At 42.4% G+C, this 20,693-nt stretch overlaps 1 protein-coding gene across 4 annotated transcripts in view; it reads right to left on the bottom strand.

Annotated features, from left to right (window-relative positions):
* Positions 1–2,930: 2,930 nt before the first annotated feature.
* Positions 2,931–20,693, bottom strand: part of npnta (nephronectin a) — a 74,094-nt gene continuing 56,331 nt past the window's right edge. For all 4 annotated transcript variants that reach the window (XM_033624885.2, XM_033624886.2, XM_033624888.2 and 1 more), the window contains 5 exons: positions 19,022–19,429; positions 11,265–11,354; positions 9,606–9,704; positions 4,755–5,014; positions 2,931–4,490 (listed from right to left, as the gene is read on the bottom strand). In XM_033624885.2, coding sequence (XP_033480776.1) covers positions 4,380–4,490; positions 4,755–5,014; positions 9,606–9,704; positions 11,265–11,354; positions 19,022–19,429 — 968 coding nt within the window. In that variant the 3' untranslated portion in view covers positions 2,931–4,379. The remainder of the gene's footprint in view (positions 4,491–4,754; positions 5,015–9,605; positions 9,705–11,264; positions 11,355–19,021; positions 19,430–20,693) is intronic.

The raw sequence follows: 20,693 nt of genomic DNA, 5'->3' as shown, positions 1-20,693 counted from the left end.
TTGTGCCGGTCTGCAAATTGTTTTGAGCTCCGTCATCGGTTGTGCCTGTCATCTGCAAAGAACATTTTCTGTCTGTCTTTTATTTATTAAAAAATTTGTTACTCACTTTGAGAACCGTTGTGCTCTTCGTGACATTTTTCAAATTCAGCTACTCTCAAAATGATTGCCAAATTAATTCGGCTGACCTGATCCTTTAATCTTTTAATTTACATAAAATTTAACAAGGCCTTCTTTTGCATATGTATACACTGTCTTGATCAAAGTTTTTTTTAGGATTTGTCATAATAAATTTGTCTTGATAAAAGACGCCTTGAATCTCAGTGTTGACTGAAATAAATAAAGCGAAGCGGCCTGTAAAAGGTAAAGAAACTCACAGCAGTAATTGGATTTTGTTATAAAACTGGTACTGTATAAATCAAGCACAGTCATTCTATAATACTTTGATTATTTTACTCAGTCCCAGAGTGAAGAAAGTACTCTGAAGCATCATATTCAAGGGAACCTTTGGAGTTTTCACTTTACACAAACAGTTGTTTGATCCTCACCACTGAGTGCAACCTTAGGGTTTAACAAAAATCATGACTGCATTAACATTATAAAACGTGCATTGTTACTGGAACTTAAAATGTCTGTCCTCTTCTTCTTCTCCTTTTTAGTTAAATGAATGTAGTGGCAGATGTTCCTAGGTGACATGGGCCACCTCTAGTCCCGGCCTATGCAGTTCACCTTAATGTGTTCATCAGTTAGTGTTCATCTCAGTCAGAACAAGCTAGACCATTGATGGGTATAGTGAAGTGGAGTGTATGTGGAGGGCATTCGAGTAAGAGAAAATGAAACTTATAAAACTCTAAATGGTCAAGCTCCGTCATATCTTAGAGAGCTCATAGTGCCTTATTATCCCACCAGAACACTGCGCTCTGAGAACGCAGGGTTACTCGTGGTCCCTAAAGTCTCCAAAAGTAGATCAGGAGCCAGAGCCTTCAGCTATCAGGCTCCTCTCCTGTGGAATCATCTTCCTGTTACGGTCCGGGAGGCAGACACCGTCTCCACATTTAAGACTAGACTTAAGACTTTCCTCTTTGATAAAGCTTATAGTTAGGGCTGGCTCAGGCTTGCCCTGTACCAGCCCCTAGTTAGGCTGACTTAGGCCTAGCCTGCTGGGGGACCTCCTATAAAACACCGGACACCTTCTCTCCTTCTCTCCCTCTCTCTCTTATGTCCAGTTACTGCATGTCACTAACTGGGCTTCTTCTCCGGAGCCTTTGTGCTCCACTGTCTCTCAGGTTAACTCGGTGCCTGGATAGTGTGACGTGTGTGGTTGTGCTGCTGCCGTGGTCCTGCCAGATGCCTCCTGCTGCTGCTGTTATCATTAGTCACACTTCTACTGTTATTATACACATATGATTATTGTCACATACATACACTATCAGATATTAATATATACTTTCAACATATTGTACCACAATAGCTAGAATTATAATCATAATATTATTACTTTCATTAATGTTGTAAGCTACTATCATTACTGTCTGTCCTGCATCTCTCTCTGTCTCTCTTTCTGTCTCATTGTGTCATACAGATTACTGTTAATTTATTATGTTGATCTGTTCTGTACGACATCTATTGCACGTCTGTCATCCTGGAAGAGGGATCCCTCCTCAGTTGCTCCTCCTGAGGTTTCTACCGTTTTTTCCCCCCGTTAAAGGGTTTTTTGCGGGAGTTTTTCCTCATCCGCTGTGAGGGTCCTAAGGACAGAGGGATGTTGTATGCTGTAAAGCCCTGTGAGGCAAATTGTGATATTGGGCTTTATAAATAAAACTGAAAAAAAAATGAAAAGGCAAAAGTCACCAAGGACACTGAATAAAAAGAGAAAAGAAGAAATTTGCAAGTGTTTATTTGAGTGGCTTTCTCATTATCTCTTAACTCTTGTTGTTTGCAGAAAACTTGTTTTTTGGGAGTGGGAGAGGACCTAGAGAAGCTTGCCTTGTGTGCTGAACCTGCTAGGTCCAGCAATGAAGGAATGCCATCATTTATACCATTGTCGCTGTTGATATCCCTGTGCAGTATAATACACTGCAGGGTCCCAATGACCGACCTGCCAATTCTGGTGTTCTCTGGTGAATGCCAATTGAGCTGCACGGTGCTGTGAGCACAGGTCCCACTAGAGGACGTCGGGCCCTCATGCCACCCTCATGGAGTTTGTTTCTGACAGTCAGAAACATGCACACCAGTTGCCTCCTGGAGGTCATTTTATAGGGCTCTGGAAGTGCTCCTCCTGTTCCTGCTAGGTTGATGCCCTTCTACGGCCCTGTCCAGCTCTCCTCATATAACAGCCGGTCTCCTGGTGTCTCCTCCGTGCTCTTGAGACTGTGCTGGGAGACACAGCACACCTTCTTGCGACTGCACATATGGATGTGCCATCCTGGAGGAGCTGGACTACCTGTGTAACCTGATTGGGCTGCAGGTACCACCTCATGCTACCAGCAGTCACAAGGACACTAGCAGAACACAAAACTGGAGAAGAATCAATCAGGAAGGATAAGGAGAGAGCAATTACCTGTGACCACTACATGTAAAACCATTCCCTTTTTGGGGGTTGTCTTGCTTTTGCCTCTCCATTGCACCTGTTGTCACTCTCGCTTGCACCCAAGTAGGTGAAACTGATTCACAATCACTTGTGTTTCCTAAATGGACACATTGAAATCCCTATAGTTTAACTGACTTGGTGCTCCCTCTTTTTTTGAGCAGTATATGTCCCCACAATATGGGAACGTGCTCATCAAAACATCAAAACCTGGACCTCAACAATGCAACTGGTAGTTAAAAGCTCAAAAGGAAACCTTTAAACAACAAATTTTACTTCTTCTTCACACACTGTGTTGCTGACAGTGACTGGGATAAGAAAAGAAATCATACTTTGTTTCCTAACATATCAGTCAAATGTATTTTATTTACATACTGGTCAGGATAAATCTGAATTCGGTGAATGCACCCATGCATACAGAAAACCTTAAAATTCCAGCCGATGCCCTTCATTATCACAGCATATGATACGCAACTATGTGCTTTGCAAGTTACAGACAGAGCATTATACCATAACACATGGACATACACATCTTGTGCACGTTAAACACAGCCTTGCACTACACAAGGGTTCCAGCTGTATACAAGTCCTTTAATCAAAAACTGAAATACCAACGATTTTGAAATCCAATTAATATCCATGTATGAATTTACATAACGTATAAACCACACAACATATGGGACTGAACTTTTAGAGTATGTACACACGACTACATTTACAATAATACATTTTGTGAAAGCCTAAAAAGTTGTCGGTATCGTCTTTTATAACAAACTGCACTTATAATAAGAAAGCACGTACTGTATAATAGAAAGTAAGTGTTGATTTGCAAGTGTCAAAAATCATACACTGATTCTGTTTGACACATTTCAAGTATCTGAAAAACAATGACCACGGAGAGTATGAACAACTTTAGGAGGCTTCAATAAAAGATCAGGGTAGGGAAGGGGCTAAATTTTTAAACCCTCTCCTACCGAACAGATCTGAAATACTATGACAACAAAAAAAAGCTGCGTCGTTTCAGTCCACACTGTGCTATAGAGCAGTTGCAATACAAAAAACTCAGATTAGACCAACAAAAGCAGGGCTAAACTGACTCTGTGGTTGATACTTTGGGTTTATATCAGATTTGGAGTTCTAGATTAGAAATGATGACAAATACAATTTGTCTTTTACATACATTTTTTTATATCTCTAACCCTTAAAGAAATGTATACCATCTCTGATGTTTTGCTGATGGAAACAGTCATAAAATGCACCCCTGGCCACATGTTTTAACATCAAGCAAATAAAAAGCAATGGCTTGTGGTTAAAAGATCAAAGCAAGGCAAAAGCATACTCTCTCCAGGAGGAAATGAAGTGAATGTGGGCCTCTTAGCGTTGTGGCTGGTAGGCTGCCAGGGCTGTGTTAGGGTGGAGGACATTTCCATGGTAAGTAGATACATGCAGGTTTCATAGTAACAAGGTGATGGAGTGAGAGGGAGGCTGAGAAGACGCGGGGTGTGCTGCTGGGATCCGCCCATGACATTTCAATTCAGTCTTTTTATTCATGGACAGATGAGGGGGAGAGAGAGAGAGAAACCCACTGTTCTGGAGACGCACAAATTTTCGGATATTGTTCACAGAATGGCTGGGAGGGGTGGTGGCGCAGGGGGATGGGGATGAGGAGGGGGGGGGGGGGGGGGGGGGGTGTCAGCGAGAGCCCGGGCAGAGTGAGGGGATGTCACAACAGAGTCAGTTCTCTTTGAGATGATTTTCCCTCTTGTTTTCTTTCTGCCTTTCTCTGTTCTGTCAGTCAGAGTCTCCTCAGGTTGTGCTCCTCCGTGCAGGAGCCTTTCCTCAGGGTGATGTCGTCCACAGCCATCTCGCCGCTCCGGCCTCGCCCACGCTCCCCCTTCAGGATCACCTGGTGAACAGCAGCAACATGCACACTGAGGTACTACCTACGCTTTATGATGAAAGACGTCTGGCATGCATTTCTACTCATGACGGACGTCAATCTTACATTTTTAAAGATCTACTCTTTTTAAATTCAGACTGCTGCTCTGATTTATTTTTCATAAACAGAAACAAGCATTTGACATACTGTCAAAAATGTCTGTAGAAATAATCATTTAAAATTCTCACTGTATGAGCGTAACGTCTTTGAAATGTTTACTGTGATACTTACACTTTCCAGGCCTGTGCCCCATAATGTGATTTGGGTGTGCCTCCAGCCATTTCCACCCGTCCGGCCCCACACTGCTGGACTGTACTGCTTTCCTTTCTTCACAAACACTTGCAGCATGCCCACGTGGTGACCTGCCAGCTTGTGACGGAATGACAGGCACAGATTGCCGTCGTTCCAGGGAGGGGTGAGTGGAAGGACCAGCCGTGCCCCTCGCCCTGTCCTCTTGTTGCCTACCTCAGGAATGGTGAGGTATCGTCCACCTGGGGAGGCAAGGAATGGATGTTAAGGTGGATGAATAAACCAAATATATTTTTGTAATCAAAATGAGCAACACTAAATTGTGCTAGTTAGCTTGTCAGGGAGGAGGCTTAATACCATTTTTAATTACCATTTTCACATGGCTCTTTGGACCTTTCACCTCAATACGTTATGAAAGTAGACTCTATGGATATCCACGAGTCACCCCTTTACAGGCATGCCCATTTTATGCTAGTCCCATGCAGCTTTTCTGCATGCAGCAGAAATGTTATTTTTGCCCATTGTATGTTAATATTTCTGCATAATGGGGTCCCTAAACAGTCTTGGAATCGCATAAATTGGGTATGACTGGAAAACTAACACTCTTGTGAATTCAATGAGCCCAATTTTATTCATGTGTGATCATGTTATTCCCCAAAGTAGCCATTTCATTGAAGCCAGACTGTATTTTTTAAAACATCACACATTAAAATGACCTATTGTGACCTCTAGGATAATCACAGCCTCATTTAACTTTACAACCAAAAACTAGAGACCTTGGGCATTCAGAGGATGTATGGCTTTTGTAAGAATATTGACAATAAGAGGGTTTCTTAGCATGGATTTTTCTATGCTGACTTAATCTGGTGTTTTGGGGGGATTTTTGACTTTTTTCTCATTTCTCAAGTGGACAAAATTGCTAAAATTTAGCAACAAATCTGTTTTGGGTGGCAGTAGCTCAGTCCATAGGGACTTGGGCCGGTTCAAGTCCCTGTATGGACCAAGTATGGAGCACAGTGGTGTGCACAGGTGGGGGGCAGGGGGGGTGGTCGCCCCCCCTCATGGCCCAATTATTGAAAAAGGCGCGCTAAAATGCCCTCTTGGGAGCCAAAACGCACGCTAAAGTGCCCTCCTGGGAGCCAAAACACATGCTAAAGTGCCCTCTTGGCAGCCAAAATGCCCTCCTGGGAGCCAAAATGCGTGCTAAAGTGCCCTCTTGGCAGCCAAAGTGCCCTCCTGGGAGCCAAAACACGCGCTAAAGTGCCCTCTTTGGAGCCAAAAAACACACTAAACTGCCCTGTTGGCTGGTTAAAACATGATAAACTGCCCTCTTGGGTGGTAAAAACGCATGCTAAAGTGCCCTCCTGGGAGCCAAAACGCACGCTAAAGTGCCCTCTTGGCAGCCAAAATGCCCTCCTGGGAGCCAAAAGGCGCACTAAAGTGCCCTCTTGGCAGCCAAAGTGCCCTCCTGGGAGCCAAAACGCGCGCTCAAGTGCCCTCTTTGGAGCCAAAAAACACACTAAACTGCCCTGTTGGCTGGTTAAAACATGATAAACTGCCCTCTTGGGTGGTAAAAACGCGTGCTAAACCGCCCTCCTGGTTGGCAAAACACACTAAACGGCCTTCTTGGGTGGAAAAAACACACTAAACCGCCCTCTTGGCTGGTTAAAACATGATAAACTGCCCTCTTGGGTGGTAAAAACATTACTGTTGCAATGACTTTTATGTTGGGCCCTTTTTTGATCTATATTGAACCAGAACTATATCTCACAGAACCAGTTTGGATTGCATATTGGAGTGCTAATATGGTGTTAAAATGCACTAGAATACAGGAAATGGCATCTACTTAATTGAAAATTTTCAGGGGGAGGACCCCCAGACCCCCCCAGGGAGTTATTTCTTTCATACATCCATGTCTCTGTGTGTTCTTCACAGTCCAACGTTGAATCTACACAGTTCTCATGGATGCTGATCCTAACTACAGACTAACTTGAGTAGTCTGTCTAGTTAGTCTGTTTTAAGGATATATAATGTGACATTTGTATAACATATAAACATGTCGAAAGTGCCCTCGAACACACGCGGAACTTAGTGCCCTCTTCAGTGGCGAGAACACGCTGTATGTGCCCTTTTTTTTCTTTTCGCCCCTGCCCTTCAAAAAGTCTGTGCATGCCACTGATGGAGCATGGACTGGTAGCTGAAGAGGCACCAGTTCACCACCTGGGCACAGCTAAGGTGCCCTTGAGCAAATCACCTGCAACTGCACAGGGTACCTGTCTATGGGCAGCTCCCTGTTTGCACACACATGCACAAACAGGTCCTGTTTGTGCATGTGTGTGTATTTCGGGCCTGTGTGTATATGACAACAGAGTGAAAAAATTGAATTTCCCTTCAGGGATTAATAAAGTATACCTTTTTCTTTTTCCTCTAACAGATGGTATCAACTCAGATATTGCTGCAACAACTTATGAGACATAATTGAGCATGGGAATATCCATCATATACCTCCTTAAACCCTCTAAACTTTCTTCTATACAGGCACCTAACCAAACCAAAATGTTTATTTTGACTAGAAAAACTTGACACACAGTGCTGAGGTGCATCTCAAATTAATTTTCAGGTTCCCAGCTTTCAGATGATGTATACCACTTCTATTGGACATTTACTGTTGACCTGCTGTCTCCCCCTAAATGTCCCCTGTACCTCCTAAAAAAGACAAAAATTACTCTGTGGTGGGCCTCTGTGAATGTTAAACACTGGGCTGTAGCCTGAGAGTGTTGCACCTTTGCTGCTTGCAGCACACTTATATTTTTTCTCTAAATTTAGTGTGATTTATCACTTGCTCACCAGTGTGTCCTCAGTGTGCATGATGTCTGCATATTAATAGGCTTCATGGACTACAAACCTTTGTAAAATGAACTGAAACTGAACCAAACAAACTAAACTAAACTGATTTGAAACTAAAACAGTCAAGAAAAGAAATGCCACCATCTCTAATAATTAAAGGGGATTGGTTTATCCAAACAAACAAACAAAACTATCTGCATGGCTCAATGCTGCTGAGTAAGTGAGGAAAATATGCTGTTTTTATTTATTTATTTATTTGTTAAGTTTTTCTGCTTGCAAGATTTTTGCTGCCACCCCTGTAGAAGGTGCTGGACGGAGTTTAATTTGTGGTGCTTGCAACATTGAAAAATAACATTTGAAAAAATAAACAGAAACTTGGCTCTTTCCATGAACAATATCCAATTTATTTACTATTAGATAACTGACAGAGCTCAGCTTGAATTGTTTTTCATTGGATCTTTTTAACAGTCCCCACACACACTGTTGACAACAAGGTCTGTGGATTGTCCTGAGTCAGTGAAACATAATTTCTGGAAAGACAAGCTGCTGTTTAGTTTTCCACACTGCAAACTCGCAAATGCTGTTCTTTTTCAATGCTTTTAGCAATTAAATCCATCCATTCAACTTATTGTATTTGGCGCCAGCACAACTAGAAACTGAACCTAAAGAAGCAGCATGGCCTATTGCTATGTGTTAATCAGAAAATGTGTCCTTGTTATTGGAGGACATTGACTTTTCAAGAGAGCGTCACCATGTGGGCAGGTCTGCCTGTCCTTGCACACATAAAAAATATTTCAACCTTGACAGTCAAGTAGAAGAGAAACTAAGAAAAAAATGGTGAACTGAAAAACACTTGACCCACTTATGTTTCATCACCTCAAAGTATAGCCAGCTGCCGGTGGCAAATTTTTTTTTTTTTTAATCAATTCATGCATTAGTTAGTCATAACAGAGCTATATAGTTTTAAAAATTTAAAGGTGAGAGTGCTTCTGGGTGATAGCTGATTAATGCTGATGTATTTTGCTTATCTGGCAGATCTGTGCAGGGCTGCTGTTAACCACAGGGGGTGTGATAAGTATCTGTAGGCCACAGCTTTCTGCATAAGTTATGAGCCACCTCCAAATCTGTGCCAGTCCTTTAACAGCCATGAGTGTTTGCCAGTGGCTGTCTATCACAAAAACTTTAAGTGATGAAGAGTAAAATTTGCAAGCTTCACAACACACTGAAGACATGGTAAAAGCCATATATAGGTGGACACACTCATATATCTATAAATAAGATATTGAAATGCTCTGATTGAATCTATTCACCACATGCTTCTGAAAATTGAAATGTTAAACGTGTTTCCTCTCACTCAGGGCTTAGATTATGATTTACTGTAAATGATTTTCCAGGGAACTTAAAGGTCTGGGCAAAAATCCTTATTTCCTCTAATGAGTGAGTACAAACTTGGCTGAACTGAGGCCTCACTCTGAGTGTCTGGAAACACACTAGTAACTGCAAGACTAAGCCAGATGGCAGAGGAAGCCAGATGTAGTTAGTGTCGCTTATACAGTGCCAGTATGCTGCGCTGTTTAGTCTTCACACTCTCTGCTCTGAGTCTTTTCAACGTAATTCTTCACGTTTTCTCCTCATCTGAACCCCAAGAAAAACAGTGTCGTGTTCCCATTTAGTGTGAGCCACAGGTATCGCTGATGGGTCGTGTAATCCACTTCTCATTTGCATCGCTTTGTAGAGCAAAGCACTAATCCGCAGAAAAGACAAACTACTTCCCTCAAGTAATTTTCATCTTGACCTGTAATTGAGTAGAACAAAATTGAGCTGCTCAGATTGTCTGCCTCTCTGTGTGTTTGCATACGTGTGCGTGTCAGTGAAAGAACGCAGCTATTCTCATTTCCATTTACTGACTATAAAATAAACAATATTCCTTGCGTGCGTGTGTGTGTGTGTGTGTGTGTGTGTGAGTGATAACAGCCCTTCAATTACCTGACGGATCAGGCGTCGTCTCCCAGTGCAGGTCTCCGTCTTTGTCCCTGATCCAGCCACAAAGACCGTCATCAAAGGAGCAGCTCAGATAGCCCGACTCTGAAGAGAATAAAACACACTTTTCAGAGAAGTGGAGGACCCACACACATGCAAAGAGGCTTAATTCTGGTCTCTGTGATGCTTCGCAGGAGCCCCGCTGTGTGACTCCACGTTCCTGGGAACAAGAGTACTGTTGAAGCTCCTTCTGATAAGCATGATTGTACAATATAAATGTAAACATTTGCTGTATTGTTGTAATCATTGAGGACAAATCAAGTGGAAAAGGAGCTGCATAAATCACAAGTAGAAATGCATTTTCTTTAAAATACCCTGAATATTTGTAGATGAGTTGCTGGAATGATTACCAGCCATGACATTTTGCAATATTGTTTTCTCCTTGTGAGTCTGTGTGTATGTGTGTGTGTATGTGTGAGAGACAGGAAGTCATGGCAAAGTTTGGTCCTGGAGACACCTATTGTAGTGGGTTTTGCCAGGGGTTTATATGTCTGCCCACCTGTACAGATTTTGCCAATGCAATGCATCACAAGTCTGCAAGATGCAGCCACAAAACTTCACAGGTGTGTAGCTGAGAATGAAATAAAGCCTGAGTATGAAGATGGGTGTGGTCCGAGTAAAGGGGCCGGAATTAGGGGGGGTAGGAAGTAAGAAAGGAGCTATTAGACCTTCCACTTTACCCCTGGCTCACACTCATTTCAAGTCGCTGTATCGCGCCCGGAGTGATCCCATCTCAAGATGGTCTCTAGTATATAAGTGTCTGTGAATAAGAGTGAGTGCACTTCTACACATATAGCCTATCATATGCACACAAAACCCTACACCATAATAAAAGTACATTACAGTTACAACAGAGAGACATAATATTCAGTGACTGATGAGTTCTTCCCCAGCGATGATGCCTAGACAATAACATTAAGGGAATGCAGGCAAAACAGTTGCAGCAGCATCCATGCATTGCTGTGCAAATTGGTTCGGAGATAAGAATAACATCCATCATTTTGTCCCTGAAATAGGGTTTCCACAAAACACTTCGCAGTTCATTTTCTGAGCCAGTGAAAACGCCTTCTCACTTGACGCCGCATAGCAAATGATGCACCGTGACCCAAAATAAACACGCAACTAAACCATTAGGCAATTTAATCTGCATACCATTGACATCAATAAATCACATCGAGCAAATATGATGGATAAAATGCTGTCTCTTCACAAAAGCTCTTTTCTTATAGTTGCCATAGGAACTTTACACTGAGTGCTATGGAGCTCATGAGCGGAGCACTGATGTACTTCAAGTGATCAATTAATCATTCAAGCAATCAAGCAAGCATAATGTGAAAAGTGGAAAAGTCTGGCGGTGCATTCTGGGCTGTGAGCCATTACTTAAGCGGATACGGCCAGATGTCATGTGTCACCTCCTGGTGAAAGGCCTATCAAAACACATCTGGTCACTGTAATATCTTCGCCTCGGTACCAACCACTGCAGGAATTGATTGTCAGTTTCATTTTGCCCACAGCAAATGTGGCTCGTCTGTCATCATTTGAGGTTTGCAGTCTGCTACGAGCGGGGCTGTTGCTGATTGTCTCTGTCAAACGTGTTGTGTTTACCTGGGTCGTCCTTGGCTTCGTCTGCCGTGTTGCCGAGCTCAATGTCAAAGTCGATGCCAAGGACGGTGTTATGGCCGTGGTTCCGAGGGACTGAGGAGAGAGGTGAGAGACACAGGTTTAGATAAAGGATTAACAGGTATTATATTTGTCCACTGGCATCCCTGCTTGTGGCTATTGTGTGGCTTTCTTTCATTACTCTACAAGGACTCTGCAAGGATGAATCAATGTCATGGTTTAGTGCCTGCATATCCAGAGCTAAGCACATTTAAAAACACAGCACCAGACCAGAATACCTGAGAAAACCGGCAGAAACACTACAAGTCAAATGTGAATCATAACAAGCAAAAGGCCGATGGTTCATCTGATGCAACATGTGGGCAAATGTTGCTGCCACACACATACGCACATATATAGTACACAACACAGCCAGTCTGAAAATAGCCTCTTTCCTTCTCCAATGGGGTCACACTGCCCAAAATACTATAAGCCAAGTTGTCTTATTACTGTAAAGGTCGCCTGACAAGTGAAGCACAGAAAGTTCTTTCTCATACTTTTACAGTGGCGAGCCTCCTGTAGCGAAATGTGCTCTGGCTCTTTTACTCTTTTAGAATAAAAACTGTCTTTACTGGATTTACAATGCCTTTCATGAAGAGGTTCCAAAACACCATCATCTTAGTATGTTTTGCTCCAGATGAAACAAGTGAGGGGAATCTATTAAGACAAACTATCAATAAAAGTATTCCCAGCATCCCAGGCGGATTCTGGCTCCTATGCAATGAATGCACTGTAACCTGCACTTGAACCGTCGGCTCCCAGACTCGGCCCCCTCCAGTCAGCCTGAGAACTGAAAGGGCTAATCCCAACACTGGGTCACAACCACCTGGCAGACTGCGATGTAGTCTGACAGTCGAAGGAATCTGACAGCAGGAAGGTCACACTCACACCAGGCTCTCCAGCAATCCCAGGCATTCAGGACTGTGTATGTGTGTGTGTGTGTGTGTGTGTGTGTGTGTGTGTGTGTGTGTGTGTGTGTATTTGTGTGTCTCTGTGCTTTTAAGGAATGAGGGTCTCCTCCCGCCCCTTGATTTCCTGTGCCCGGTTGTAGAGCAGATATATAAAGAGTAAATACGACCACATGCCAATTAAGGGAGCAGTAATCTGAACGGTGACGCTGATGCTACAAGTATAAAATAGCTGCGCTGTGATGTCATTTTCTATGTTAAAGGGTCAGTTTAATCAAAGTACAAAATGTGTAAAGTAAAGGTATGTCACACTGACTGTATATAAAAATAAAAATACATATCCAAATGGCAAAAACAAGGAGATTATAATACCACGAGGAATGTGCTGCTCAGATAATTGAAAATGTAGACACTCTCAGCTATGTGTCTTTCCAGAAACAACATCCTGTTCACTTTGTCTGATCCACAGACCCTCACTGTTAACACTTTTCATTTTACTTCAGTCGAAAGTAGTTCAAATGAAAAATTCTCACAGCAAGGTCAGTGGATTATCCAGAGTATCTGGGACACTGTTTCTGCAAAGACAAATGTCTCAATGTTTTCCCAATGAATTCCTTTAATTCCATTAACCTCCACTGTGTTAGGGGAGCGATCTCAGATGTCTCAGAACCTCAGTGCATAATACTGTAACTCTGTGCACGGGCAGACACCACCAGAGCTAGGTTTGCAATTTGAGGGAAGTGACCCTGTTAACAACTTAGGGTGCATTTGTTCAACAACTATGTTGAAGCAGCTCATTGGCTGCCCTTATTTTACCTCTTGACCTTTTGCGGTTCATTTCATCCAAGTATTTGGGAGGCGAATAAAAGCTGCTCAAGGGGGATTTGCTATGTTCTGCCAAAGTGTTGAGCAATAACCGATTCTTGATATTTAATATTTAATTTTTTTTTCACTAAACTTTCCCTTTGTCAACATGTTATTAAATCATTATATTCATGTGTTTGTTTGTGAATCTAAACTTATTTTATGAAGTTCAGAAAAATATTTTTATCTTACTGGGTCAAGTAATTCTAACACAAACCCCAAAAAAACATTTATGTAATTCAATTAAAATGAGACTGAAAAGAATAGACCATGGGAATTTATGTTACAATAGGCTGTGCCTCGCCTGGAAAATGGACGAGAGCAGGCGGCTGCAGCAGGAGGCGGTGAAAAAAAGCTGCAGTGATGTCAGACAGTCTCCAGCAGCCTTCAGTCCGTACAGGAAGTCACAGACACACTCACATCCTGTCAGATATGATGTTGATTTATTAAATGTTATCAGACGCATATATCAGTTTGTTCTCAGTCTCCAATTGTTTTAATTACGGCAAATTGATTTATTAAAATGCTTTACCAGTGATCTGTAATTCATGTTCATGGTTCAACCTCTATTTTACATGAATTCTCATGCAGAGCATGTTAATGTTTTCAGAGGAAAGAAATACAAGACAACAGCTTTCATTAAAAATCAGTCAGGGCTTCACATCTAAATCTTCAAATCAGACAAATAACATCTAAATCTCTGAAATTCAACAAAAATTAAGTTTATCAAAACGTCATATTGTTAGGTCCACATCTAAACCAATCAGCTGTTAGAACAAATGAGAGCCAGGCGTTTCCCATCACGCCTTGGGTCTTGCAGTCGGTGGAGAGCAACTGCAGCGCTTGACTCTAAAAATTGTAGCCACCTCACTCTCGCGAATATTATCACTGTCTACTTTTGTAATACGCCAGAGCAAGTTGGGATGAAGTTGGACACAAAACTAACCAGCATGCATTGTGCAGCGATCGCTGGTGATCAAATCTGCGCAGGCCTGGCTCATCTCGAACGAGCCTTATAGCTCATGGAATTTACCTTATTTACTTTGCATAAACTTTATCTGAGTAAATTCAATATATTTTAAATACACATAATTTATTAACAGTAATTACATAATTATGTAAACTCCCTGAGCTATAGTTACATTCATTTTCATTGTCTTTTCATCTGTTTAATTTGATCTATGTACATACATCTTATTTTTTGGTTTATGTTAGAAGTGTAAATGGACTGCACTTGTATAGCGCTTTTCCAGTCTTCCGACCACTCAAAGCGCTTTTACAATATGAGTCACATTTACCCATTCACACACACATTCACACACTGGTGACCAAGGCTACCATACACAATGCCACCTGCTACTCAGTAACCACTCACTCGCACTCACACACAGATGGAACAGCCATGGGCAGCAGTTTGGGGGTCAGTATCTTGCCCAAGGATACTTTGACGTGCAGACTGGAGGCGCTGGGGAACAAACCGCTGATATTCCAATTAGTGGATGACTTGCTTTACCCCTCAGCCACAGCCCCCCAATGACTGGGCCCAGTTGGGTGGACATTTTAAATGTAATTGAAAAATGTAAACTTGACATCACACCAAATAATTTCTATTAGCTACAGAGGTTTGAGGGTTTTCTCAACCTACAGAGGATCATGTACTCATTAAAAAAAAAAGATATATTTAGATATCAGGAAAAATGTTTAATCAATTTCTTGCTGAGAGTTGGATAAGAAGACTGACACCACTCACATGTCTATAAGTACAGCTACTAACTATAAATCAGACTGCCAGAACCTTTAAAGCTCATTAATTAGCACTCTGTCTTCAATCAGTGCACAAACGAGTATAAAAATGAAAACTGTTATCTGGCTTGAAGCGGTGACTTCCTGGAGTTTTGTCAGCTGCTCACATGGCTGCAGATTCACACTTGAAACACACACACACACACGCACACACACACACACACACACACACACACACACACACACACGAGTTATCCTCTCATCTAATTCTTGCCAGGAAATTAAATTTGTGTATTTCCCCAAAATATTGAACTGTATCTGAACTGCAAATACAAAAAGGTTGGAGGCACAAGGTTTCACTGGACACACTCCGACTTCTGTAAACACCTGCACTCGAGGCACAGCTGAGGTGTTCTTCACGCCACGAGGCTCTCATTCAAATGATTCCCATTTCCGTCTAATTATTTGAATAATCACTCAGCAGTGTCTCTCCTCCCTCCCACTCTCATCTTATTCAAACCATCTTCGGCAGCTCTGATTTCTCGAACTGCTCTGCCGTGGTGCAAACTATTAGATTGATGTCTCCCTCAAGCAGTGCAGACAGGTGTTAATGTAATCTTCTCTCCTCTTTCCTTTTTCTAATTATGTGATGCCATCTGGCAAGGTGAGTCGGAACCGCAGTATCTCACCTCTTATCCTGTACTTTTCTGATGCATCTCACCAGATATTTCTACACCAAAGGAGCTGAATGTTAGGTTTTGGTTAACTCTGACTTTTGTTGCGCTCACTAGTGAGCATGACACCACAAACGAGTAGGGGGACACTTCTATTGTCGTTCAATTACACTTTTAACGTAATTTATTCTGTTACTGCGTCTGGACCTAAGATTCCAATAAGTCTCACCTTCTGGTGCGTCTCGATATGGCTGTATATCATCATAATGTGCAAATATACTGAAACTACACATTTGAGTTCCTGGTTAGAATGTTTGTTGTATGCAGTGAGCGCTCAGGGGAAACAATTAGAGGGATAAAGCTGGCATTATTCTATATTTGTGTTATTGCAAATAAATCCTTTTGATACTCTCAAACATCCCATCTGTGACACTCAGTGCTTTAAAGGTAACTTATTCTTGCTGAAGAAGTTAATCTTTAAATGTGTCTTCTTTAAAAGGCCGAGTCATTTTCCAAAATACCTGGGCAGTGTACTTTTCCACAAATTACTCTAAATTGAGTAAATACTGCATTTGCTGGGAACTGTTCCACACTGTAGATGAATATGCATTTGGTGCTCCTTTGGTCTTTTCATGGGATTTGTTGACAAACAGAAAACTGTGACTTTGGCCCTGAACTGAATGCTTCAGTTTCAAGGAGTGACGTGCCACAGGGATTATCTCATTAACAAGCAATACACCATTATGAAAAGGTGCGTGCATTTCACAGTGTGAGTAGAGAGCAGCAGATGATTGCAGTGATTATTACCTTCTTTGTCAAGGCAAAAAGAGAAAATCTGGACCGCCTCTCATTACTACGGTATTTTTGTGATTCAGTTCCATGATTTAGGTTTGATTGAGAATGTCAAACTAAAACAAAGACTGATGATGCATTCTGAATGTAATTGGTGTCATAGACACATGCTTGGCAGGCAGCGTGGTGTGACATGTGGATAAACAACAGCCTGGCTGTGAACCAGATTTAGTTTGTTAACTGAAGCCAAAAATATAATTACCTTGAGAGGGAAATAGACTTAATCTAACACTTAGCAGCCTACTGGAATTACTTAAACTTATTCATCATACTGTAAAAATGGGCATTTCTTCATGACAGCGGCATGGTAGTGAAGAGGTTAGCATTGTTGCCTCACAGTAAGAGGGTTCTTGGTTCGAACCCGGGACGGGGGGTTGGGACCCCAGGGTGGGGTAGAGTCTGAATGTTCTCTGGGTACTCCGGCTTCCTCCCACAGTCCAAAGACATGCAGGTTAATTGGTGACTCTAAACTGCCCATAGGTGTGAATGTGAGTGTGAATGGTTGTCTGTCTCTATGTGTCAGCCCTGCGATAGTCTGGCAACCTGTCCAGTGTGTACCCACCTTTCACCCAATGTCAGCTGGGATAGGCTCCAGCACCCTGCAACCCCCAAAAGTGATTATGGAAAATGAATGAATTTGTTCACGAATCTGCATAACATACTGTGACATGAGGGTGGATATACTTGATCATATGAGAAAGTAAAGTGTTACAGGGAGACAACTACCTGAAAGCATTAAGACAAAGAACTCTCATTGCATTACTTTGAATCTGATGTCGAAAGAACTTTGATTTCAACCATTTCCACCAGTTTACATTAAAAACAATCTCTCAGATTTCTTTTTAAATGTTAAGCATTACTTCTTTCATGTCGTTAGCTGGCAAATAAACTTTGTACACATGGGAGCTGACTGCCAACTGTTCCACACCATGTGTGCACATATTCATGTGTTTGAATACAAAATGAATATGATAATACCCATCATCTGTCGGGTAAACATCACTTCTGATTCCCCAGATGGTGACATGTGTCATAATAAACACAATGTTTCTGGATTCAGATGAAGAAATATGCAAATATGCTCCAATTTAGTGAGCGGAAACCTGTCAGGAAGCTGATGAAGATGAATCCGTAGACAAATAAGTGGCTTTTAGTGTCAAAGTCTGTGACCCGGAAGAAAACAGAATGTTCACCTCACTATCAAACATAAATTTACAGAGATTATAACCTGATAAAGCAACAGGTTCTAATGTTTTCTATTAAAGCTGCTCTGAAAGGCTAAATATCTTAAATGAATATGTGTATATGTGTGAAAGGTGTTGCTTGTGGAGATGAACCCGACGAGAATTATCAGTCAGCATAGCTATATGGAGCATTTTAGCATCTTTCAGCTCATCATTTTGCTTCTACAGCACACTCCTTTCCTGTTAAGGTTCACTCTCATCATTCTTATCAGTGTCATCTCCAGACACAGCACCTGTTTTCAGTGAAAAACCTCCTCACATCCACTGTACACTACCTGTTCAGTGCAAAACAGCATTTAAGAGAGCCAGATATTTCCCTCTGGAGTTGGGAGAGACCATAAACTGTTTATAAAGATGGACGAGATGACAGCTCCCTAAAAATGAAGCCAAAACATCTCGATCGCCCCCTGGTGGCTGGCTGCAGTATAGGTCTCAAACCCCACCCACTACATGTTAGTTTATGGTACACTGGCCAAACTAAAAGATCAAACTACACGTCAAATACATTTTTCTCAATGATAGGTGTATGTTCCAGTGTTCATTTTTCTGATACGTTTGCTTTTACTGGTTATTTGATGCTGTAATTGGTGTACTGCTCGCAATTGGTGTATGGTGTATGGGTGGGAACTCCATACCACAGAGATCGCCACTGCGCAGACACTGGCTCTAAATGACGTCACCAATGCAAGATGGCACCGGCTGTATCAGGGATGTTTTGGCTTCATTTTTGTATCATGCCACGAAGTGGAGGCACATCATCCATCTTTATATACAGTCTGTGGTTGAGACCAATAGCAGAGCTAAAAGGAGAGTAAATATGGGATCTTATTTTTGTCAGGTGGGCAGAAACACAACTCCACATAAATTAAAATTATGCTGCGTATCTCCTGGACATGTAAATAGACAAGGGCTTGCTAACAGGTTTTATATAACACCTTCATGTACTGCCCCCAAGTGGCCAACAAGTGGCTGACACTGTTAATATTTGTAAAGAGGCCTACAGTTACCTTCGCCAAGGAGGTTATGGTTTTAGTTCAGTTGTTTGGTGGTTTGTTTGTCTGTTTGTCTGCAGAATTACAGGCCCAGTTTTCATAAACTTGTTGGAAGGCTGTAGTCTGAACCAAAAAGGAACCGACTACATTTTGGAGTGGATCTGGGTTGCGGGACGAAAGCACAAATTAATTTTCACTGTTGTTTACATGGTAAGAAAGGGCATTTGGTCTTGGTGGAGGTCTGTACTCTCTGACTGCCCTTCTTGTTTCGTGTGTGATCAGTTAAAGAGAGACCCAAAATGTTGATTTCCCATCTATTACCCTAAACCCTTCAGTTATGTTGTTGAATAACCCTTAGATTTAGATAGTGTAATAAATGTCATCTACAAACACTCAAACAGAATAACATATAGAGCTAGTTCTTACTGTGGACATCCCCTCTCTGTTTGGTGACCTCCTTCTGGATGGTGTTGTCTACTGGTGTGACTGGTGCGCCTGGTGCTGGCGTGGGGCGTCTGGTTGGAGCCGCTGGCTTTGGTGGGATGTAGGGCTTGTGCGTGGGTGCTGGTGGTTTCCTGGTCGGGATAAAGGGCCTCCTGGTGGGAACTGCCGGCTTGCGTGGAGGTGGGGTGACCCTCTTCGGAGGTGCTTTGGTCGTTGTGGTTGTCGTAGTCGCGGCTGTCGATTTGGGGATAATGGGGAAGATCCTCCTTTGAGTCACTGGTGGGTGGATGGTGGTGGTGGTCCTCCTCTGATCAATGTCAGGGATGTGGTTGTGATGATTTGGAGGCAGTTTGCCTGGTCTCGGGGGGTCAATAGCAACCTTAGGAATGGCTGAAATAATAAGAGAATGCAGATGGAGTACTGAAATATGAGCACTTAAGAGGTAATGAGGTGTAGAATTGCAGATTAACTGCGATGATTAGTCTGACTTTTGCAGAGGCGGGCTTTCTTTCATCTACAGAGACATCTCCTGATATCCTTTAACTAAATGTTAGCATCCTAAAACAAATTGGGTGCCTCAAATCTCACTGAAGCAAAGGCTCACCAAAGAAAGGCCCATAAAATCATTTATTCATTCATTTGGGGCTTTTTAAAAGACAATCCTGGACATGTTTTTCTCAATGGGACTGGTAAAAGAGAGACGCAGGGAAAGCTGCGTGCAACATGACAGGGTGCCTTCACAAACTAACCCACAAAGACACCACACGTCCACTGAATTTCTGCTTTTGTGAAATCAATATTGCTCTCTGACAGTGGCTTTTTATCCATTCATGCGCTCGACCTGATTAGTAATTCTTTGTGTGTTCATAGCCAGGGGCCTCACAGCATCAGGCTAAAGCTGCTCTGTGTGTGCGGAATGAACCCTGCACTCAAACAGGCTGCTGTGCCCCAGAGATCACCCTCGCTTTGCTGATGTCATCAAAGTTACACCTCCTTTTCCTTTGTTCCTCAGCACATTCTTAAGTCAGAAGCAGAGACTAAGACTGGGGGTGGTGGTGTGATGTGGCGGTGGTGGGGGGGCTTCATAAGGGTTTCATGAGTGAGGAATGAGAGTGGACAAAGGCACGATGTTTGAACTCAGTTATTGCCTTCTCAGGTTGCGGGCGACTTTGATATGTGATACACAAATAGGATATTGCAACTCGACTCCCGGAGCACTTGTGGCTCACACCCCCTTGGGCAGGCGACAGGGTGAAATATTTGCAGCTCACTACACCAGGAGGCATCCTCTCTACTCTATAGACTGCTACAGCAGTTGTGTCTGTTAGATGATTAAATAACTGTGGAGAATAAATGACTTCTTGTCCACTGAGCGGCTGTAAAAAACTGCAGACGCACAGACTAATGAACTCTGTGTCGGCAAGCAAAATGAAACAAACTACCAGGAAAAGAAATATATCACATTTGATGATGACTCCTCTTTTTGGCTGATTAAAATGGCCAGATGTCAGAGAGGAGTCAAGGCTCACTCTGGGCACATATGATAAAGGAGTAGGGTGATTCAAGTAATGACTGACAGCCAATACAAAGGAAGGAATTTCAGTCCCGACTCTGTGCTTGTGAAGCTATTCCTCCCTCCTTCTTGCTTTCCTGG

This window comes from Epinephelus lanceolatus, chromosome 3 (assembly GCF_041903045.1).
Source record: "Epinephelus lanceolatus isolate andai-2023 chromosome 3, ASM4190304v1, whole genome shotgun sequence".
Classification (NCBI taxonomy): Eukaryota; Metazoa; Chordata; class Actinopteri; order Perciformes; family Serranidae; genus Epinephelus; species Epinephelus lanceolatus.
Note: the sequence above shows the minus strand (reverse complement) of the source record. Positions and strands in the feature narration are given on the sequence as shown.